Raw genomic sequence first — 21,180 nt, forward strand, 5'->3', positions numbered from 1 at the left:
GCGTACTGCAACACAGATCGAACAAAACAGTCATACTACATACTAAATTTAAAACAGGTATGTAGTAGGCAGTACCTACTCCCTACTACATTAGTAGGTAGTATGTAGCAGGCCGTTTCGAAAACTGCCTGTCTCTCTGATCACCTGGATACAGACGAGAAGCTAAAGCTAAAGCTAAAGAAGCAGGCCTTAAGCCTCCTTGCAAACAGCTACAACACACCCATCAGTCAATTTAGCTGTACCTCTAATTATGCAAATCTATGTATAACTTTTTTCTTGATATCCTCAAAAAATTTGAGTTATAAAACTCCCCCCCATATGGTGTGTACAAATAAAAAATATTTTTTTGAACCAGGCTGTAAACATTTTAGCATGAGAGAACATAGGAGTTCCTCTGAATTTGGTCCTCGCCTCAGGTAGAAACTTGAGGAACTGCAGTTTTTAGCACTACACATTGGAGCTGAGCTGATCTTAAAGAGATATTTCAGTTTTCTTGAAGTGGGGTCGTATGAGTTACAGTACACTATTGCTCTTGCAAGCCACAATGATTGCAGGGGAGCTCTTCCTCTTTTAATTAGAATATTCTCAGATGACCGGCAGGTAAGCTAGGCTATTTTCTCTGCCGACGGGGCCTCCTATTTCGTGTAATTTGGCTAAAGTTGAGAAAATATGGTCCAGGCACTCATCACGGTACAAATGCATGCACCAGTAAAAAAAATTGGAGCTATTCAGTTTGCCGTCACAAACCCCCTTTGTTTTGGCACTATTTTCAGACGCACCTCGCAGACCGGTGTTCTTCCGCTGCATGAGCACGGATACACGCCAATCAGCTGTTTGGATCAACAAGCAGGTAGCAGGATCAAGTAGTGGTATCGGTCTTTAGAGTGAATTAAACTCACTGTTCTGCAAATTTAAAAGATGGAACATACTTGTCTTTATCCCAGCTGTTCAAACATGCAAACCTCCTGGGGAAGAGCTCACCGGCACTCATTGTGGCTCGCAGGAGCAATAGTGTAATGTAACTCATACGACCTCACTTCAAAAAAACTGAAATATCCCTTTAACAGTAAAAAGTAATTCTGTCTAAATAGCTCATTTCCCTTTGACATGCACTGTAGGGTGGTGGTGATTTCTCTATAACTCACTAGTTTTGAAGACATTAACATTACAAGGCATCACAATTAGTGAAACAGCTGACTTGATTGACAGGCGAGCACACAGTAGCTGTTAACGAGGAGGCTTAAGGCCTTCCTCAGCTCTGCCTCTTTGCCCCTTTCTAGGTCGACCGAAAGGTAGGTTGAGTCAGCATTTAAAAAAAATGCCGTCAGAAAGCTTCAAAACAGCGTGACAGGAACCAATGGTTGACGTCACTGAGACTCCGTCCATGTTTTTCATAGTCTATTGTTAGGGCTTCATAATGCGTCTTCAGAAACCAACGGGTAATGTCATTGAAGTTTTATGCATGTTTTATACAGTCTGAGAAACACAATCCAGTATGAAAAGTGTACACACTTTGTAGTAAGTGGGAACCTTTGTTTCAAATCTGTTTTAAAATGTGGACTAATTCAAGACATTTTGTAGTGATAACTCCAAAGATACATATATACAGTATATATGAACACTTTATGTATTTAGTAGTTTAAGATATCCCTGTTGTCTCTAAAAGTGTCATCTACATAAAAACACATCTTAAAGTGAAATCAAGACTCAGTGTAGTCGAAGAACACTCTTACTACAGACTCTGGAGAGAGCCAGTTTACCCCATGTAACAGTTGAGTTCATTGATGCTGTGAATAGAACAGTCTCCAGTGGCCTAATTCAATGCTGCTTTAAACAGCAATGCTAAGTGGCTCAGTTTGTCTGGAGAACCGCACTGATACAAAAAAAAACGTCTCCTGGCTCTGTCGCAAAGAAGTAAATATAAAGCATCTTCACAGACACTTTGTGTTATAAGGACCTAGATTTAGTGGCAAAGAAATTATCAGTGTTCAACTTCATCATAAACAAAGAGGAGACTTTAATCCTTCTGCTACTGTTCTCAGAAGAACTGGGGTGTTATCTTGGCGCTGGCTTCAAGTTGCTCTCCAAATTTATTGCAAGAGGATAACAGATAATAGCTTTAATGCACGAAGAATTAATAGAAGTTTCCTCTAATGTTTGGATCTTTTCCTTCTAATCGTTTGACTTTTGCAGCTCCCTCCACTCTTCGATGGCTGTTTTTTCTTCCTCCTCGGCTCTTTTAAGGCACCTCCCAAAGACGAGCTCACCAAGCTGCTCAGAGAGGGAGGAGGTCAGCTCCTGAGCCGCCAGCCAAAGCCCGACAGCGATGTGACCCAAACCCTGAGTGCTGCTGCCTACCACGCACTGCCAGGCTCTGACCAAGCCCTCTGCACCCAGTACATCATCTTTGAGCCCAAGGGCCCACACAGACCAGCAGTAGTGAGGAGAGGTAAGGTATGGTCGGCTCCCTCCACATGGATCATTAACTGCATCACAGCATTTCGCCTCCTGCCCGTGCCGGACCCTCAGACTAAGGTGTAAACTACCCTTTGTATGCTCATATTCACATATCATGTTTGTTTTTTTTAATAATTTTTAAATATGTATCAATTAAGTTGACACAAATCATGTAAACCATTATTATGAAACAATAATGTGCCTCTTAAAGTCTAAGATTAAAGTGGATATCTGTGCATTTCTGTGTTTCTTCATTTTTGGGCTAAGGGAGTGGTAATGTCTTCTACATACAGTACGCTGTACAGTTAACGCTCTACCCTCATAGTATAGGGGTTGATCTTTGGTTAGATAAACTGGATTCTTGTAGGGGGCATAGGCTGTTGTGTTCCAGCTGCGTATCAGATCCGGCAGGTCAGAACGCAACAGATCAGATACGCAAGACTTCTATTTTTGCCGGTTGCCGGAGCACGGTGCCTCAACCCCCATCCCTGAACAACATTGTGTGACTGTGTCTGACCATTTAGGCAAGTTTCTGAAATCCAACTGTTACATCAACTTCACACCATTATTGGCAGCATACACAAGAGTAAATAAGGACGAAGGGTTTTATCTTCTTGCTTTGAAATGTCTCCATCCCTCTTCATGTAAACAACCAAGTAATACAGCGTGGAGGCCTTACTGAAGAGACTTCCTAAAAAATGTGCAACACAACCACCTATTTAAAAGTTGCCGTCACCCAAAGCACCTTAACTAATTTCTCCTAAAGTAGAGCCCCGTTGTCCTTTGGAGAAAAATAACTGAGAGCGCCTGTATCCTTGATCAGAATCTTCCAGTGATTACCCAACGGGTACAATTGGAAAGTAGGTCTGCTCCTTGATTCACCATGACACTTCCAGCATTCATCTTTTTTGGCCCCTGACCAGCTCGTCCTTCGATTGACGCATTAATACACTTTGATCTGTTCCATTTGTGTGTATTGCAGTCGAATCAGACAGTTGCTTGCTGCAACGTCTAATAATTGATATTAGAGTGGAAATGTGTTCTATAATCTGCATGGTTTTAGCAGGAAGAGATAATTATCTAATTGAAAATGCCTGGTTGATACAAACGGAGTAGAGTGTGTCTCTGATAAAGATCGATGGACATTCAATAAAAGTGTAGAAAAAGAAAAACAAAGCAATTAATTGCTCCGTCACAGAGCTGGCACTTGCTTTGTTCACCATTTGTGGATGTGTGCACATTCTCCACCACCGACGCTGCCCCAAAGGTATGTGTGCATTGAGAGGTCTCCTACTGGCCATTTCCCAAGATGCCATTTTCAATGGGATTAGTCAGGGATGCACCTAATTGCTATTGATTGCAATGTGCTGCATAAAATTGCTTCTCTTTTCTTGTCCACAGCGAGAGGTGGAAGAAGGCAATTAGTAGTGCGGAGGAGATAGAAGCCCAGACCGACATGTAATGAAATAGAAGGCTGAACCTGTGAGTAATGTCCTTGAACTCACCGTGCATTACAAAACCATTAAGCACTGAAATCTTCTTATTTTTTTCTCTTACACAGACCGGAAAATACTGTACTTATATATTTCTCGGCCCAGTTAAAGGGACCTGTGGACCTGTGTTAGCTCATAAGTGTCATACCATAGATTGTTTGTTGGTCCTTGTATGGTTTTAGAACATAGAAAATGTGTCTGAATTCTCTGAGGTTCAGTTGACTTTTTACATGCTGTCTACGTTCATTCATTTTGCAGTAAAGAAGGTCACATTTTTCAGCCTATTAATGGTGCTGTCTTGATGCCAACTTAAGCATTTTAAGTGTGTCTAAAACATGACTGTACTTCCAGGTGAACAAAAAGGGATGAGCATTAAAAATAAATCCACACTTTGTCCAAATATCACTTCTTTTTGAGTCTATTTAACAAAATATTTTTTGTCTTGATCAATGATACACATTTTTCATTTCTCTTTTCTTTTTTTTTTACTCCACCTCAGATTTCAGAATACACATTATACGTTTGAAGGTATTTACATATGAACAACATGGGGGAACACCAAGGGTTGTTTAGCTTTTTAAAATTTAGACTCATTAGTTCTTGTACAGTTTGGGTTAAACCTGTGTGAGCATGAAGTCATATACAATCAAAGATGCTCTCAATTTGAAACTCAAATTTGCCAAAGAAATAAACCCACATTTGAGTCCTTTATCAACACACCCCTTGGTGTCCCTAAAATTAATACAATTGATTGTATAATAACAGTGTTTCTCTCATTGTATCCCAGATACTCTGTGTTGGTTTTCAGGCACACTTTATATAACAGTTTCGTTGCTGAAAAAAAGCCAAAAAGAAAAAAAAGAAAAAAACACAAGGGACAAAAAAAACAATCTTTCATAGTTCCAGCTACAGTAAGTCGGTGTCTCATGGGATGAGCAAATGGTTTACCTTTACAAAATGCCCATGTACAAGCTGTGGATTGAATGAAAGATGGTGTCATCTGAATAGACATTCACAAACATACAGAAAGACTCAAGATTCATGACGCAAAATAAACAAAGGCAGACTCTGCTGCATGTTTGTCTATGACACTGCACTTTCTTGAATTTGTGGAGATAAATGTAATACCTGCTGTAAACAGAAAAAGACTCTCAGATATAGGGGATTTGTGCCACATAAACTATGTATATTGTGTTTTTAAATGAGGCCTACTCTTTCAAACAGAGATGATGTATGTTAATCCACCTGGATGGAAACTCATCTTGTTTGGTTGTTGCGCAGAGATGTAACAGTCATTTTTACGACAGCTCTTAAGGAGTCAACCAGCTTACAGTGCAGTGCATTGTAAGCACTGCTACAGTCCTCCTGCATTTCTGCATCTCATTTGCCGGGTTGAGAAAAATTCTTCCATGGTTTTCTTTAACTTTACTACGTGCTCGGAATATATGCTTTGCTTATTTGATTTCATATCTCTCCTTTCCCCACTTCCCACCAGCAGCCTGGATAACAACCCGCACTTACCTGTGGAAGTACAGTCTAGATGACTTGCCTTTCTGATGAAAAGAACTTTCCTCACTGCACCCTGATGTACACCTCGTGATAACACCAGTTTGTAGCTTGAAAATTAAAAAGATGAGAGCAATCCAGTTTGGTTAATCAAAGGCAATACCCCTCCGAGCAATTTGAACACTACAATGACTTGCAATGGCCCATCGTCATGGGGTACAGATTATGTGAACAGTTCCATAAGCAATTTTCGTGGCTTCTACATTTATTTCCAACAAAGAACTGTTTGTACCCCTACAATTTTACTCCATTCAAATGGCAGCCATTTTCTGGCAGCATCACACTCAGGGATGGAAGTCTCAATGCAATAACGTCATACTGCTGTGTTTTAGCTTTACAAACCAGATGAAAGTAGGTACATAACTTATTGTTATCATTGCGATTTAAAGGTGACATATCATGCAAAATCGACTTTTTAATGGTTCTCTACCTGAAATATGTGTCCCTGGCATGTCTACAAACCCCCCAAAAATGAAAAAAAATCCATTCTGCCCCTGTTTTGATTTCTCCACCTTTCTGTAAATGTGTGCTGAAACGAGCCGTTTCAGTTTTTTGTTACGTCACAACGACATCCGGTCTGTAACAGAAGTCAGAGCTCGGAGCTTGTTCAGCCCATAGACTGTATAAAATACAACTCAACTCCTCCTCCGTTTTTATTACCTGCACACGTGTGCTAACAAGGAGCTTAGGAGGGAGGCATGCTAGTTGTAGGCTGTCTTAATAAACACAAAGGTCGGTTTTACTCCCCACGTCTGCAGATTTGAAGATCTAATGGATTCATTTTTTTTTCATGGAAAAGTGCTAGCGCTAGTTAGCATAGCCACATAGCTACATGTTTGTAGCTGTGTACCAAGACACACGTAGACATACTGACAAATAAAACAACAAGAAACACAAAATCTGTGACCAATCGTTCAGAAAGGTCCTGCTGCAGGCGCCTCTCCGTCAGGATCAGATTCTGGATCAAATTCAGAGGGCTGAAGTAACGCGGGTCTGTGAGCAGCCATGTACTGTATATTCAGCCAACATGTAAACATTAGATCAACGTGCTGGAGAGCTGAGGCCACATCCACTTCCTGAGGGGGCGTGGTCAGAGAGCCCATTCTCATTTAAAGGCACAGACACAGAAAACAGACTGTTCTGAGCAGGGCTGAAAAAGAGGGGTTTACAGGCAGACCAAAATCTGATTTCAAAGTGTTTTTTTGAGCAATAAACTTTAAAGACATGTTTTGGGGACCTCTTAGACCAATATATTTTGATGAAAAAGAGCATAATATGTCACCTTTAAAACTTCTCTTTTGGTGAGCTGCTGACAAGATAACTCATAGCCTACTGAAAGTCTGGGGGGCATCGTCCTGCACAACATATTGTAGCAACGTTTTGAAGAGGAGACAGAATCTATCTTTTTACAACGTGCTAGTGCCAACATTTGCTGGAGGTTACCCACACAAGGCAGACGGGCTCCTCTTTAACGGTCAAACTAAATATAGAAGACAAATCAGCCAACACAAATGATACCCAACTGCACAAAACAGCCTTTGAACACTGACAACAACAAAAACAAGCAACAATTGCATATTTGAAACACAAACAACAAAATCAATAAATTGCGTTCAGTCCACCAAAAAGCATGACGGGCCATTGCTATAGTATTTTATAGCTCATCTGATACAGAACAAATGTGGGAAAATGAAGCCTATGCTAAACTACACAAAACAATAAAGAGTAAAACAAAAATAAAGCAGTTCTTCCAGTGTCCAATTTGAGGCTTGCTGCCACTAGAGTCCACATTTTTTACAACAGAACGAAACATGTTTACGAAGAAGTCCACCTGCTTCTAGATTTACAACACAAGAGTTGGAGTCAGCATTCGTAGTAAGGAGACCGCCATGTTTGGGTTCCATAACCCCTCAAACACCAATGAATGACGTCAATTAGACTGTCCATATTTTAAGTCTGTCTACAACTATGTGCTATGTTACTGCAGTAACATTAGCTTTATCCAGTTGCATACTGAAATTATTTTAAGCTAGCTAGAACTGTTGTTAGCTAGCAAACTTAACTACAAGCAAGTTCTTATTGTATCTCACTATAAAATGATACTATTAGCTAGAAAGTGGCTAAATGAGAACGTTAGCTACTGTTAAATGGTAGCTAATTGTATAACAGATAAATAGTATAAATTTGAAGTATGGCCTTCTTGATTTTCATTAGCTACTGATGTCTACAGCAAGTGGTGAAACACTAATGACTTATTAGATACAGAGTTTGCAACTATGAGCACAGCAGTACAACATTAGAACAGAATTCGGCCTCCCAACCTGAAAGTGATATCAGAAAAAAATGGCTGTCAAATGAATATGCAAGTGACCCTGCTGGAATGTTGGATGGTCAAACAATAACTAGCTTTGGGGAAAACCACCGCACTGTGAAGTGCAAACACAGCAGCACTAAAAAGCAGTCTTTCCTGTATGTACAGTATGTGAATCATGACTAGAACAGAAGCAGTAAGGCATCGTTGGTGGCAGCAATGCCTCTAAACACCGGTCAACTGGCACACTCACCCTAGTTACTTTCTGTTGCTACCCAGAAAACACCAATATATTTTCAGATACATGCATGAGATGAATAATTATTTGGCATTTAAAGTAATTAAGATGAATGACGCTCCTTTTATTAATCCTAAAATGTGTGGAGCGCTGAGGCTGTGATTGATAAACCGTAGATGTCAGTTTTGTTTTATGAGTCTGCAGACCCCAAGCCAGATAGATGAGGTCTGTCATTTCCCATTGAAAGACACTAAATCACTGTAGCTTATTGATGAAAATGACCTAAGTTCCATTGTTGCACCTAAAATTGAAGTCCGCCCCCACTCTTTCAATTCCGTAATTCCTTCCACTACCCATGTGCTCCATCGTTTACAACGTGCAGCACAATTTGCACACAATAAGATTCTCCCCAAATGTAGTGATTTTTAAGAAAACACAGCTCTTAATCATGGGTCTTTATAGCATGTTCATATCTGTCTCATTACAGGGTGCTGGTAGCAGCTATTAAACAGATCATCCATCACCACCTAGGAATAGGGTCTAAAAGGTTAACAGGAACGGATTTTCTGGAAATGGAAAAAAATTCTTGTGATGAATGGCAAGGGTTTACTGAAATTCACCTCTGGATTAATGACTAGTATTTATCATGTAAAAAATATCAGGATTCGGGGCCTGGTTGGGGGCTTTTTCTCACAGGTTGGACCACTTGAGGACCACTCTAGTCTTAGAAAATATCAAGGCAATACATTAGCTTGTCTATGTTATAACCCCAGCCACTGCCACACCACTCTGGAGGAGCTTTTCCAACATTACAGGGAGGGAAGGTATTGATAATCTATTACATAACTTATAGCAGTGGGATAATGTAACAGCCTTGTATTTTAACAAGTTAGTGGCTTCACTTGGTGCAGCTCTGACTACTCTGGCTAGGAGACTTTGCATGAATGGTGTGCATGTGTATGCTCACATGGACAATGTGCACATGAATGCTGCTCAGGCAGATGCAGATTCCCTCCTTTTGTCTGCTGCTTCTGGTTGAGTGTGCCCAGCATGCAGGCTGCGGCAGCGCCAAGCACCCAGCTGGATGATTTATCACAGAATACTCCTTGATTAAGGGAAATTAAAGCAGGCTGCTCTTGGCTCACTAATTGCCTTGATAACAAGTTCAAGCAGTTAGTTAGAGGGAATATTTTTTGGGGGGGGGGGGGGTATGGACCTCTGAGAGACAACAATAACGACAATTAAGCCGGAAAGAGGCTGCCCAAAGTTGTTTTGCTGCAGTGTTGCTGAATTTGAAATGTACTCTTCCCATAGTTGGCGTACCAATCTCCTTTTTTCCCTCAGCGAACCCTTCAGTACTAACTTACCCTGCCTGTGCCGCTATTATAGAGAAACATGACTCAAAACTACAATAGTTTGATGAATAAAATCAGCATTTGGGCATTTTACAACAGTTTATAAAATTGACAGTAGCGTCATCTAAGTGTTAGAGGTGAGTTCCTGCCATAGCAATAAAAAGTCTTATGAAGACACAAACATGTAGGTGTGATGTGCATCTTGTAAACAAGCTCTTAGAGTGAAGTTGTGAAACTTGAGCACACTTTTGCAGTGCCGTGTCAATTCTGGTATGAAAGAAAAGAAGCGCCGTTAAGTGTGCTTACAGTTTGTTTTCCTGCTGTTTGAACTTTACAACACCTGCGTGATTGTGACAGACAAGTACAACAAGCAGATGACGTACATACAGAAATCAACATGAGCAATCCAACATTGCCAATGGTTAGGAAAGAGTTCAAAGAGCTTAGAAACTTTTTGTGTGAGAGCAGCAAGTCAAGTAAGTCAATTTCTGAAAATATAGAGGACGGTTAAAACTGGAGGGTGAAAACAGCCAGGAGACAAGTTCCGTCTTCTTCCCAGTGGCTAAATTTGTATTTGTGTGAAGCTTGTGTGAGCATCTCCTTGATACTATGCTGTCTCAGGTTGCTTAGGAATTGTGCTCCTGCTCTGTCAATCATACAAAATGGTGCAGTAGGCAGGGCCTTGCCTGAGCTTTCCCACCATCCCAGGTGGAGTCTCTCTATGACAACGACTGGCCGTTGAGGCACTCCCGCCGCAAGCACTGCGCCGGCTTCCACCAGTCTCCGTTGTGGCAGCGGCAGATGGTGCAGTCGTCCACCTTTACTTCAATTCCGGCTGGGATGATCGTTGTTCCAGCGAAGCAATTTGGACCTGTCGCATGGGAAGGGAAGAGAAAGAAAGACAGGAAAGAAGGAGTTAGAACGACAAGAAATGGATGTGGCCCTCCTGAGAGCTTCTCTTTTTTGGTGGGGTGGTGGAGTGATGCAGAGAGCTGCAGGGAGTTAGGGGGAGTCAAAGCAGACGTACAGATCTTTTCACGGGCATGCACCGATGGGCTTGTTTTTGCAACACTAAAGCGCTTTTGTTAGTCTCCCCTTCTCCCTCGACATGGAGCGCTTTGCATCCTAATGCGCCGCGAGCAGAGAAGCCTGCCAGGCGCTTGCTTGGCAGTACAGAGAGGCTGGAGTACAGAGAGAGAAATCTGCTTTGAGAGGCAGTAGGGAGGATGGTGTTAATCACTTCAGCCTGTATGAAAAGGCCAAAGAACTCCTTAGCTATTCCTTACATGGTTCCTCTCCACACACACACACATGAAGACACACGTACACACTCTCTGTGTTGGCTTCCAAAACAGTAAATAACAGGTTCATTTTGACATCTCCTTAAAACACTGGAGGATTTTTACTTCTTTGGATTCTTTTTCACTGATCAGACTCGATTAATTCTCAAACATTTTGGAATGTGTACCACTGGCACACTTCATACTCATGTATTTGATAATCTAAGCTGATACAGGCAGATTAGGCTGGGTACATCCAAGGATCTGTTTTCGAGGAAGCCAGAAAAAGCCTTACCTTTGTGGAAACGACAGCACATTTATTATTGGTAAATACCAAATGAAAGTGGTTTATCTAATTTGTTTCTCCTGCCTCGGGCTGATCGTAGGCGTACATGTCTTACTCTTCTTCTTCATGCAGAGGGGTAGGAAGAATTTGCTCCTTTTTTTATCATTTAAAGACAGCAATCAGGAGCTCAATTGGTGTGACGGTGACTTTGGATAGAGTTCAGTATTCAGCTCTGTAAAAAATCTGCACAATTCAACAGCCCTCTACAAGTAGTCATAAAATACTCATATGTCCCATAACTCTAGGAGACACAGTAGCTTCCATGGATAATATTAATGGACATCTAATAGTCCCAGGAGATTTGATTTAGTGTAGGCTGTATGGTTAGTAGACCTGGAGTGCATTTAGGGACATGAGTCAGCTGCATGAGTACCTAGAAAATCACTCATCTTGGACACAAGATACTGTAGGTCTTTTTCAAGAGGACAGTTTTTCCTGTCACAGTAGGAAAAGCAATGAATGAATGATGGCTGAACTCCATTTAGCGGCTTCAGTTTCAGGGTTTCAGTGTTGTGAATGCTGGTTCACTGCCACACTGTCATGGCTTACTGGGATCTGTGCCATTATTAATGTTGTTTGTAACACCTGTGCCTGTCCTGCTTTGCCAAGTTGAAATATCTGCTCTGAAAAAAGACGGTCTATCTGAGCTTCCTGTTTGGAGGCTCATATTATTATTAGTAGCTCTACTTCTCAGTCTTTGTTTTTCCACTTTACCCGAGTCGACACTGCAAATTTGCATGAAGAACAGAGCTCTTTCAAAAACAACTTCTTTGCAGCCCCATTAATTCTGTCTGCTGAAGAGAGTTTTGTGGGGAACGAGAACAAGATAGACCTCTTTTTCTCAGCAGACATTTTATTATGTCAAAGTTAGAACAGCACAAGAGTAAATAACAGAGTGAATGGTTGCTGTCAAGTTCTTCAGTTCCAGGGTCGCTGTGTTGTAAATGCTGACTTAGCGTCACTCTGTTGAATGTACTCTTGAAATGAAGAACCTGCTGTTGTTTTTAGTAACACCTGTGTGTTTTCTTCTGTTACACTAAACAGAAAAAAGCATGTTTAAGTATTTTATCCAACAATCCATGACACTTCTTTTACGCATTGTCTGTATGTAAATAACAGACATGGCAACTTTGCCTTTAACAATTGATTTATATGCTGCTACTGTGAAGCCAAGAATTTGGAACTCTAACTGCCACCATTTTTTTTCAACCAGAAGTGACCACATTTGCATGAGAAGATGGATACATATTGCACATCTCCAGACTGGTAGCAACTTTTCATGGCTCATTTATGCTCTCTGTCAGATACGGATGGAGCCTTCTGCCTGTACTCTGCCATTATTATTGAAGTATTTCTGCCTGTTTCCTGGAAACCTATACATATGGACCAAACACTGCAGTTCCCCCAGACACCATAGGAGTAGTATTGAGTAGTCTAGCCATCACTGACAGCTAGACCAGCAAAACACATCAAAGTAGAACACCTAGAAAAATCTCTCTGGTGTGTGCATTGTCCAATGAGCATCCCAACAAAAGGGATGCATGGGAGTTTGTGAGGAGTGACGGTTCAGCCTTTGGCAAAAATCGGCCTTTAGGTGTTTTTCGACCGCAAGAACTGTAACCCGGAACTAGGGACTTTACCCCTGAACTACGTGCATTTCACCTGGAGGAACCAGGGTCTAAATTTTGTTCAGGGGTAGTTAATCTCCCCCCTGAAAAGCCCCTGCTTGGGGGGTAGTACTTTGGCAAACAGAAGCACAAGAGAGGGATGACTGCTAAGGAAGCCTGACAGTTGTTCCAGTATTGGACAAAGCAGACCGGCGATCTATCTGAATAAGAAGTGGATAAAAGTGACTCACCGAGGAAAGTTTCATCCTATACAGTATATAAATATAATGTATATTCTTAAACAATGAACACATCAATCTCTATATTGGGTTTTTATCATAACAGATAATAAAATTTGGAATCTGGCGGTCAAAACGACCTCTCGTGGCCTTTATAGTAGAAATGGAATTCTGGCTCTTCTAGTGTTAAAGTCAGGTCAGGAACATAGTTTTGTGTTGATGATTGCAAAAACACACCAAACTAACACACTTGAAAGGAATTTGATAGCATGCCAACACTCGCAGTATTTCACCAAGACTCAACTTTTACCCAACATTAACGTTAAGTGTTTTGATAACCTAAAGATGGGAAAATGGAATTGGATTGTACATTTACTAGATTTTGCTTCTATTGAACAAAGGATTTTGATCTGTCTACTTCAGTGTTTATAAGTCACAATAAGTTACAGGACGCCCTAGCTGTCCTTTTTTATATTCAGAGGGCCGTTAGCTACTTAGAATCCTCATTTCTTGCCCCAGTATAGCTGAGTCCAATGCTCTATACGGACCTGATAAAAGCCCTTTGATCTGAGCTTAGAGGAGACATTGAGAGCGCTTGCCAAGTCTTAACTCTCATTGATCTGCTTCTGGACCGCTGGCACAGGTTACAGGACAAACTCAGCCGAGGTTGATGAGGGAAGAGAGTGACTGGTGACGCTGCCAAGTGTGATTGTTTATAGCCAGATAGATTTGAAGGCACAAGGACACAGTTTGAGCTACCTGTCTCCTTTCCAAGGGCGCACTGTCACCTGTCGAGCCTGTGATCGATTCATGGCCAATAAAATTCACCCGAGACAGAAAATGTTTGTCCTATGTCAAAACTGTCTCAGCACATCATACATTAAGTGAATACAGCTTAAGGAGTGAATGCATATTAGGTCTCATTACAGTCTATTTGGCTCAAATATGATTGTTTTTTGCCTTGAGGGAAGATGTACTCCACAAAAAACTCACTTGCCAAAAACCTCTTATTCACAAAACCTGCAGCTGGTTCACAGAAAATGTCATTCTGAATATGTTACCTAACCAAAGACAGCTATGTGACACTGCTACTCTATGATATGTCTGTTATAAAACCACAATGACAGCCTTCAAATAGATAAGACCCAGCAGATCTATACATGCTTTAATCCTCTCATCCTCAAAAAAAAAAGGAAGAAAAACAGGACGTTTTCCAAGTGCTTCTCATCATCATTTTCTCCAGGACAATTATATAATTACATATGTCCCCTGATGAATTTACAGTATATAAGTCATGATAAAGATTAGAGCTGCATCACTCCGACTTAATGAATGTGGAGCTCAGAGATAAGCACTTTGAATAGCTGACTGCTCCATTGTCCTTCCACTTTCTGTTGCTGTATTCAGGGTGAAGCACAAAGAGAAGCAGACAAGCTAAAAAGCTACTTCTAATAATGAATCGTCTTGACAAAGGGTTGGCAGAAAGTAGCTTTGACTTGGTTATTTGTAGGTCAAGAGAAGTCTGCTCATCAAGGTTACAACAGAAATATATTCAAAGGGATATTTTTAAATGCTGAAATGTAATTAGGATCTGCCCTAAATCGAATTTAGGAAACAAATAGCTTTCCTTTATGTATCCCAGAATATGCAGGTTCAACTTGCAACTTTACTGGAAAGGGGCAAATTTAGTGCTGAGGTGCTAGCTTCCTACACTGTAGAATGATCTCTGTGTTTTTCAAACTAAATGAAATACCTATCGTTTTGATATAGCTATTTATATGGAGTAACTGGTCTACATTTAAATTATTTTTATTATTAGATTTTATTTTGATTTCTTTTATTGTTATTTAGGGGATCGTGCTTTCTCGGTCAGAGCTCCTCGACTTTGGAACGACCTCCCTGAGGAGATAAGGCACGCAGAGTCAGTGACATCTTTTAAATCTCTTCTTAAAAGGAACCCCGACTGTGGGGACTATTAGGCATAAATCTGCTTTAATGTTTGTCTCATACTAGAATGCATTGTTAAATAGACATGAAGAATTGTTATTTCTTTAAAGAGCAAAATTTATAACACATATTCTAACCTACGAGCGCAGCCATTGTTTTACTAGCACAATGCAAGCTGGGTTGATGACGTGTAATGGTTGGGTTTTGCTGAGCCTCTGGTTTTCGCCGTGTTTACTCGCTGGCTTTCAGGAGCGTGAAAACCATAATAATGCCACACTATGCTGCGTTTGGGTGTAATTTCCAGTCGAAGGGCAACAAGGGAACTGATGTCTACACAGCTTTCCAAGAGACAAAAAGAGAAGAAAGGAGTGGGAAATTGCTTGTGGACGTACACAACTTCCGAAGGACCCGCGGCTATGTTCTCACCACTTCACTCCAGATGCATTTGATGCATTTAGCCGACCTAGGCTGATGACAGAGCTCACAAGTGCTGCTAGTTATAAACAGAGACTGAAGCCAATGCTGTTTTGTCAGTTTTCGTTCATAAACAGACAAAACGCCCACGGGAAAAGAGTGAAGTCCACACGAGGAAACGCCATAGGCAGGAGACGCTGGATGTGCTCCTGCGGGGATTTCAACAACCCGCACCTGCAGATGTAGCCTCTGATGGCGAACCATCGGGCACGATCACGACCACGACCACTACCACGATCACGGAGGAAGCTGACGACGAGTCCCCCGATCAGTCAACACAGCAGTCCGTAAGTGTACATTGTTCTCCAAATAAGAGTGATGTCGCAACTCAGACAGAAAAACACACATCTGATGCAGCGGTACAGTGGCCAGCTGATGCGCACCAACTTATTACTCAAGACCACGTTTATGCTGCTAATTGTGAAAATGAGCTGAAAAAACTGTTTCAGGAGGACAGTGAATCTCTGGATCTTTTCCTCTCAGATGATGACTTTTTCAGCGAGGGCCTGGGCAGATCCGAAACATAACATAAGTTCATCAGAGCCTTCACAGAGCACCCAGGAATCACATGCTTCAGCTGACACGCATGAAGAAAACAGTCTGTTGCAACCAAATGACGTCACTACCCAAACATCATTGCAACGCAAAGAACAATGGTGGCCTACGAGTGAAAATATTTTTTCCAGTTTTATACAAACTAAGATATTTTGAGAGATTTTATTATTGTTTTTATATAGCTGATACAAACATTTATCATATAGGAAAATACGTTTTGGTAGCCGGGGTTCCTTTTAAAACCCATTTTTACAGACTAGCTTTTATGTGACTTTATTTTTCTAACTATTTTATTATTAATTTTAGTTTTTATCCAACTAATTCATTGTCTTAAATTTTATTTGATTATTTATTGTTTTAATTTATTATTATTATTTTCTTTTATTATTTTAATGTTCCTAATTCATCCTTTGCACTTTTTCTAATTTTCCCGATGTGATGTTGTCCTTTTACTCTGAAAACCTCTTTTATTGCCCTTTTAATGCTTTTATTTACTTCTCCATTTTTTTTTTTTTTAATCTATTTACCCTGAAGAAACTCTGAACAATGATTTACTGGTCCATTGGCACACCACTCCATACTGTTTAATCGACGTGTATTCCCTTTAACCTCTTCCGTTGCATTTTGTTTTGCATTGATTAAATTTTCTCCTCCCTGTCTGTCAAATTGTTAACTCTGCTATTTGAACTACGCTTTGTCAAAGCACTTTGTAAACATTTGTTTTTAAAGGTGCTATATACATAAGTGTATTATTACTATTATTATTATTTTATTATCATCTTTCTTGCCTTAGCCTTTTACTACTTATTGATCTCTGTAACCTTTCTTTCTGTTTGTTCTATGTGAAGCACTTGAGACTGGGTGCTTGCATGCATGAAAGGTGCTATTCAAATAAAGCTGGATTTGATTGGATTGGATTGGATTGGATTGGATCTGCAGATGAATCAGCCTCTTCAACCATGACACTGCGTTTCATGTAAGTAACCCAGCAGACCTTGTTTATCCAGGTAGAGTTTGCTTCATTCAGTCTGAAAAAAGACAGTCATATAAAATCCTGGAAATACAAGCATGGACTCTAAAATGCGCAACTATTTAGTACATGTACTAATCTTATCTGATCAACAGCAACATGTTAGAATGGTCAGTGACTCAATCCTAATCTCCAAACTTGGGGACTTCAAGGCGTGCTCTTGGTAAGTGTGTGAGTGTTTGGAGCTGCCCCACTGTTAAATCATCAAGTGTGTGAGGGCACTGATGCAGACTTTACAACACCAAATGCTAGAGATGAGTGGAAGCTTGTATTACTTCAGTGATCCACACTGTTTTTTCTGAAGTGTCTGAGCTTGTGTCAAACAGAAAAAGTCATGAGATTGGTGACATCAGAAGCTTCTAATGTCATATCAGAGATGCTTTGAAAAGTATCTCACACAGCTTGACAATTTAAGAAGTTCACAGTTCAACTGTTATCGGCACATTTGTGAGATAAGACGAGTAAAGATTAACTAAGAAATAAAGCCATGCATGTTAGAAAGACAAAACTGTTCAATCTCCCCCTGATACAAAGTGATAATGTAATAAAAGTAATGGAGCATCGCCTGCAAGCTAGTCCAGGCAGGCAACTCGAGCTGCACTGCTTTCACATTTGCCATGCCTCGCTCTCACAATCACCTGACAATGTATCCTCCCAATTAGATGGTCTATTTGAGCTGCAAGATTTCCACTTTCTGCCTCTGCTTTTGCCAACGCCACTGCTTTCCTGTCCCGCCATCTCCCCAGCATTCACCTGCAGCCTCTGACTATAGGGGGTTCAAGATATTATGTCATCACTTCTTAATTTCTGCATTTAAAGTTAATCTTTTTAAAGTGTTGATCAAAACAATGTGAGATGACCTACTGAAATTAGATTATTTCATGAATAAGTCTATCAATCTTGTCCTGACTATGAGCACACATAGGCTAATCAATCATGAGCACCAAATAGAACTCACACAGCTATACCAAAAAGATTAATTCATATGTTATGTTGGCAACGCAAGATTCAATTAAGTACATTGAAACATTAATGCAGAGCCTTCATAAATATTTAGTTCTTGCATATTAGACCAAAACTATGAATGTCTGCAGGGGGGGCTGTGGTGCTTCAGACAGTCGTTACAAGGGCTACTATAGGTTTTGAAATCAGTAAGTGATTTCTGTTTGTCTGTATTTCTAGGAGCTTTGGTGGGACTTACCCAGAAATCATCGTAAATAGTGAGGGATGTGATTATCCAGCTTCTCTGCACATTTCTATTAAAGCAGTGTTCCAGAGTTTGAACAGAAAGCCTAAATGTTTACCAGTTATGGCCCTTTTCCACTACACAGTTCCAGCCCTACTCGACTCGACTCAACTCTACTCGACTCAGCTCTACTCGGTTTGGGTACCTTTTCCACCAGCCCGAGTACCGACTCACGGTGGGCGGGGTCTTCATAACAGAGCTGTGCGAAACTGCGTTCACATCATTTTAAACGTGACACAAACACAACAATCACAAACAATAAAGGACATCGAGGCAATGGTGTACTTGCATCTCGGTCTGTGGCTTTTTGTCGTAGGCCGAGCGTACAGTAACAATGTTACAGTACAGATGTCGATTTTTTTTAAGTGGCGGGTTTGATTCCTTTGTTTGGCGTTGCGCTCATGACCCTTCGGTGATGACATTCTCTGACCAATCAGTGGCCAGCAGTCCGTCGACATCACCTTTTAGTATCGGCTCAGCTTGCTTGGAACCAGAGCAGAGCAGGTACGAAAAACTGGTATCTGACACAAGGTACCGTGCCCATAGGAAAAGGGCCTTTAGTGACATCATCTAGTTGAATCACTTGTTACTTAGTTGTTACTTCAAGCATGTTGAGTTATATTTTGGTTAAATGTTCACAAATGGTTACCATTACTAGCTTTTCTCACTTTTAAACGTTTGTCACAACAGAAAGTAAAGTAAGACTCACAAATACATACTGGCTGTGGCTTTTTATTCTAATTACATAATAGTGCATCTTGTTCCTAAACAACCCACATAGCAAAATTGGTCTGGCCCGGTTCTGGCCCACAATACACTTAGACTCAGTCCAGCCCAGACGGCCCTTAAGTGGCCCAGCTATAGTTTGCCAGAGATGGCCGACACACGGGCCAGCTTAATCACAAGCTCAACCTTAATCTCCCCAGATGCGGCATGGACAGGTCTGGGCCACATAAACCAAGCCACAATCGGGCCAGATGTGGCATGCCATCATATATACAATGCCATCATTGCCAGACCTGGTCCACATCTGGTTGACATACCACTTGCCATGCCAGCAGTCAGCCAGCAGTGCCGGCTTGACGCCAGATCTGGCCCAGGCCTATCAGACCAATTTTGCTATGTGGGAACATGTGACAGGGCCATTGTGACCATGTTAGCATTTTAATGATAGCATTAAGCTAAAGCACCACTGTCATAAGCTGCTAGAACAAGCTGCTAACTCTTCTACTCAACAGACTGTTGGTAAAATTGAGAAAGCTTTAACTAAAAATGACAATGTCACAGTACAAAACCTAGAGGCATTAGGTATTTTAGAGCAAAACCGACACTACAACCCCTGTACCAAACTACGAAGTGTTCTGCTCATGTCCTGTCTTATAAGCTGCCCCTGGTGAGAAGAGGTGGTGCAAAAAATACACTGACATTTCAGAAGGGTTGGACTCGTTTCACCTTATTATTAGAAATGCTTGGAGCAGGTAAAGCAAGAGGAAAATGTCTTCGGTTAATTGCATGTCTAAGGAGAGCACATGAGTAAACGTCTTCCTTTCACATGGCCAAAAATGAAAGCTAAATAGCATTCTTCATTGTTCTCTCAGCCATCTACTCCTATAGCGATTTATCTGCCTGCCAGAGCCTGACCATGCACCCTAGGGAAGTCTAGAAACGGCAGGCCTACCCTGAAATGCCAAGGGTGTCACTGTGTCCTGTCAGCCTGGATTAGCGCTTTGCTAGCAGCTTCTGCAGCCTTGTTAGTGTGGGTGTTTGTGTGCGGGTGTGTGTATGTGTGTGATAAAAAAAAAAAAGGCAAGGGGGACGAAGAAGAAATGAGCGCAAGTGTGAAAGAAAATGTGGGTAGTTGTGTTGAAATGGCCACTTAGCATCTGCCTCAAACTAAATTCCTCTCTTCACATTTATAGGTCAACGACAGCCTGAAAGGAAGAGAAATAATATTCAGGATATTTGGGTTTTTTTAAGCTTCTTTCAACAGAAATACTCATGAAAAATGTCTATTTTTTGGCGTTACATCCTTCATAATGAGAAGACTGAATGCAAAAATAAGGCATGCAATTATGAAAGTGGATCTTTTTTTAGGCTCAGGAAAACTTTGCCATCTTTTTTTTAACTCTCAGATTATCTTTTACTCACATTTCAGGCCTGTAAAAATACAAAATAAAAGTCTGTTTAGAGAATACTCCATTCTGTTGTAACAGCATTTGATATATCCCGCCGGCACTATTTGCTGTTGATCGTTCAAGCTAGGATCACACTGTAGAAGGGCACTTACTGTACTTTAGTCATAAAGCTCCATCTCTCCCTCAGGATTGATGCTGGCAAACAGAAATCTCCCACCTCGCCTTGTAAATAGCCAATGAACCATTGGAATCCTATAATTCTAATTTAGGGATTGGCTGTGTGTGACAAGGGCGTCGGGGCACTGGGAGATAAAAGGCTCTCCGAGGACCCATTAGTCCCTCCTACCATGCCTTTAATCAGTGGGCTAATGTTTACTCTGCTTAGTGTGTCATTTATAATTAAAACTAGTACTGCTCATTAGTGTCCAACAGGCCCAAGGTAATAATTTTAATTCATAAAACATCAATTACATCCTCATCCTCTAAAGGCGCGGCCATCAAATGACGATACTGCAGATAAACTTCCCGTCATCGGTTTAATGAAAATTTAATGACTTCTGAGGAGTGTGTGTGCATTGAATTCCAGAGGAGACGAGTGTTTACCGTTTTTACAGATGGGGCAGCACTGCTCCGGCTCGTACACGGGGTTCACACACTCTGGGACAGCGCAGTCGGACACCACACAGTGCACCTCATTATTTGGTTCGCAGCGGCACCATTCACAGGGTGACGGCTGTGGGCAGAGAGGGGAAGAGAAATCAGGAATCTGGGTTAGATGAGTCAGTAGGTTTCACCTTGTGTGTACTCAACATGATTACTACAGAACAGCCTCCTCTTGTGCGCATTGTGCAGATTTTTCCCATTTGGATATATATTCCTATAATATGTATCTCTGACTGTA

General features: G+C 41.0%; 2 protein-coding genes across 3 annotated transcripts in view; one reads left to right on the forward strand and one right to left on the reverse strand.

Moving 5' to 3' along the window:
* bard1 (BRCA1 associated RING domain 1) overlaps nt 1-2,695 on the forward strand; it is a 39,953-nt gene extending 37,258 nt beyond the window's left edge. The window contains exon 11 of the mRNA XM_034694143.1: nt 2,194-2,695. Coding sequence (XP_034550034.1) covers nt 2,194-2,541 — 348 coding nt within the window. The 3' untranslated portion in view covers nt 2,542-2,695. The remainder of the gene's footprint in view (nt 1-2,193) is intronic.
* A 7,017-nt stretch (nt 2,696-9,712) lies between these two features.
* The window catches only part of vwc2l (von Willebrand factor C domain containing 2 like), a 34,704-nt gene continuing 23,236 nt past the window's right edge, over nt 9,713-21,180 (reverse strand). For both annotated transcript variants that reach the window (XM_034693275.1, XM_034693276.1), the window contains 2 exons: nt 20,883-21,012; nt 9,713-10,291 (listed from right to left, as the gene is read on the reverse strand). In XM_034693275.1, the coding sequence (XP_034549166.1) occupies nt 10,140-10,291; nt 20,883-21,012 (282 nt within the window). In that variant the 3' untranslated portion in view covers nt 9,713-10,139. The remainder of the gene's footprint in view (nt 10,292-20,882; nt 21,013-21,180) is intronic.

Source organism: Notolabrus celidotus, chromosome 10 (genome assembly GCF_009762535.1).
Source record: "Notolabrus celidotus isolate fNotCel1 chromosome 10, fNotCel1.pri, whole genome shotgun sequence".
Classification (NCBI taxonomy): domain Eukaryota; kingdom Metazoa; phylum Chordata; class Actinopteri; order Labriformes; family Labridae; genus Notolabrus; species Notolabrus celidotus.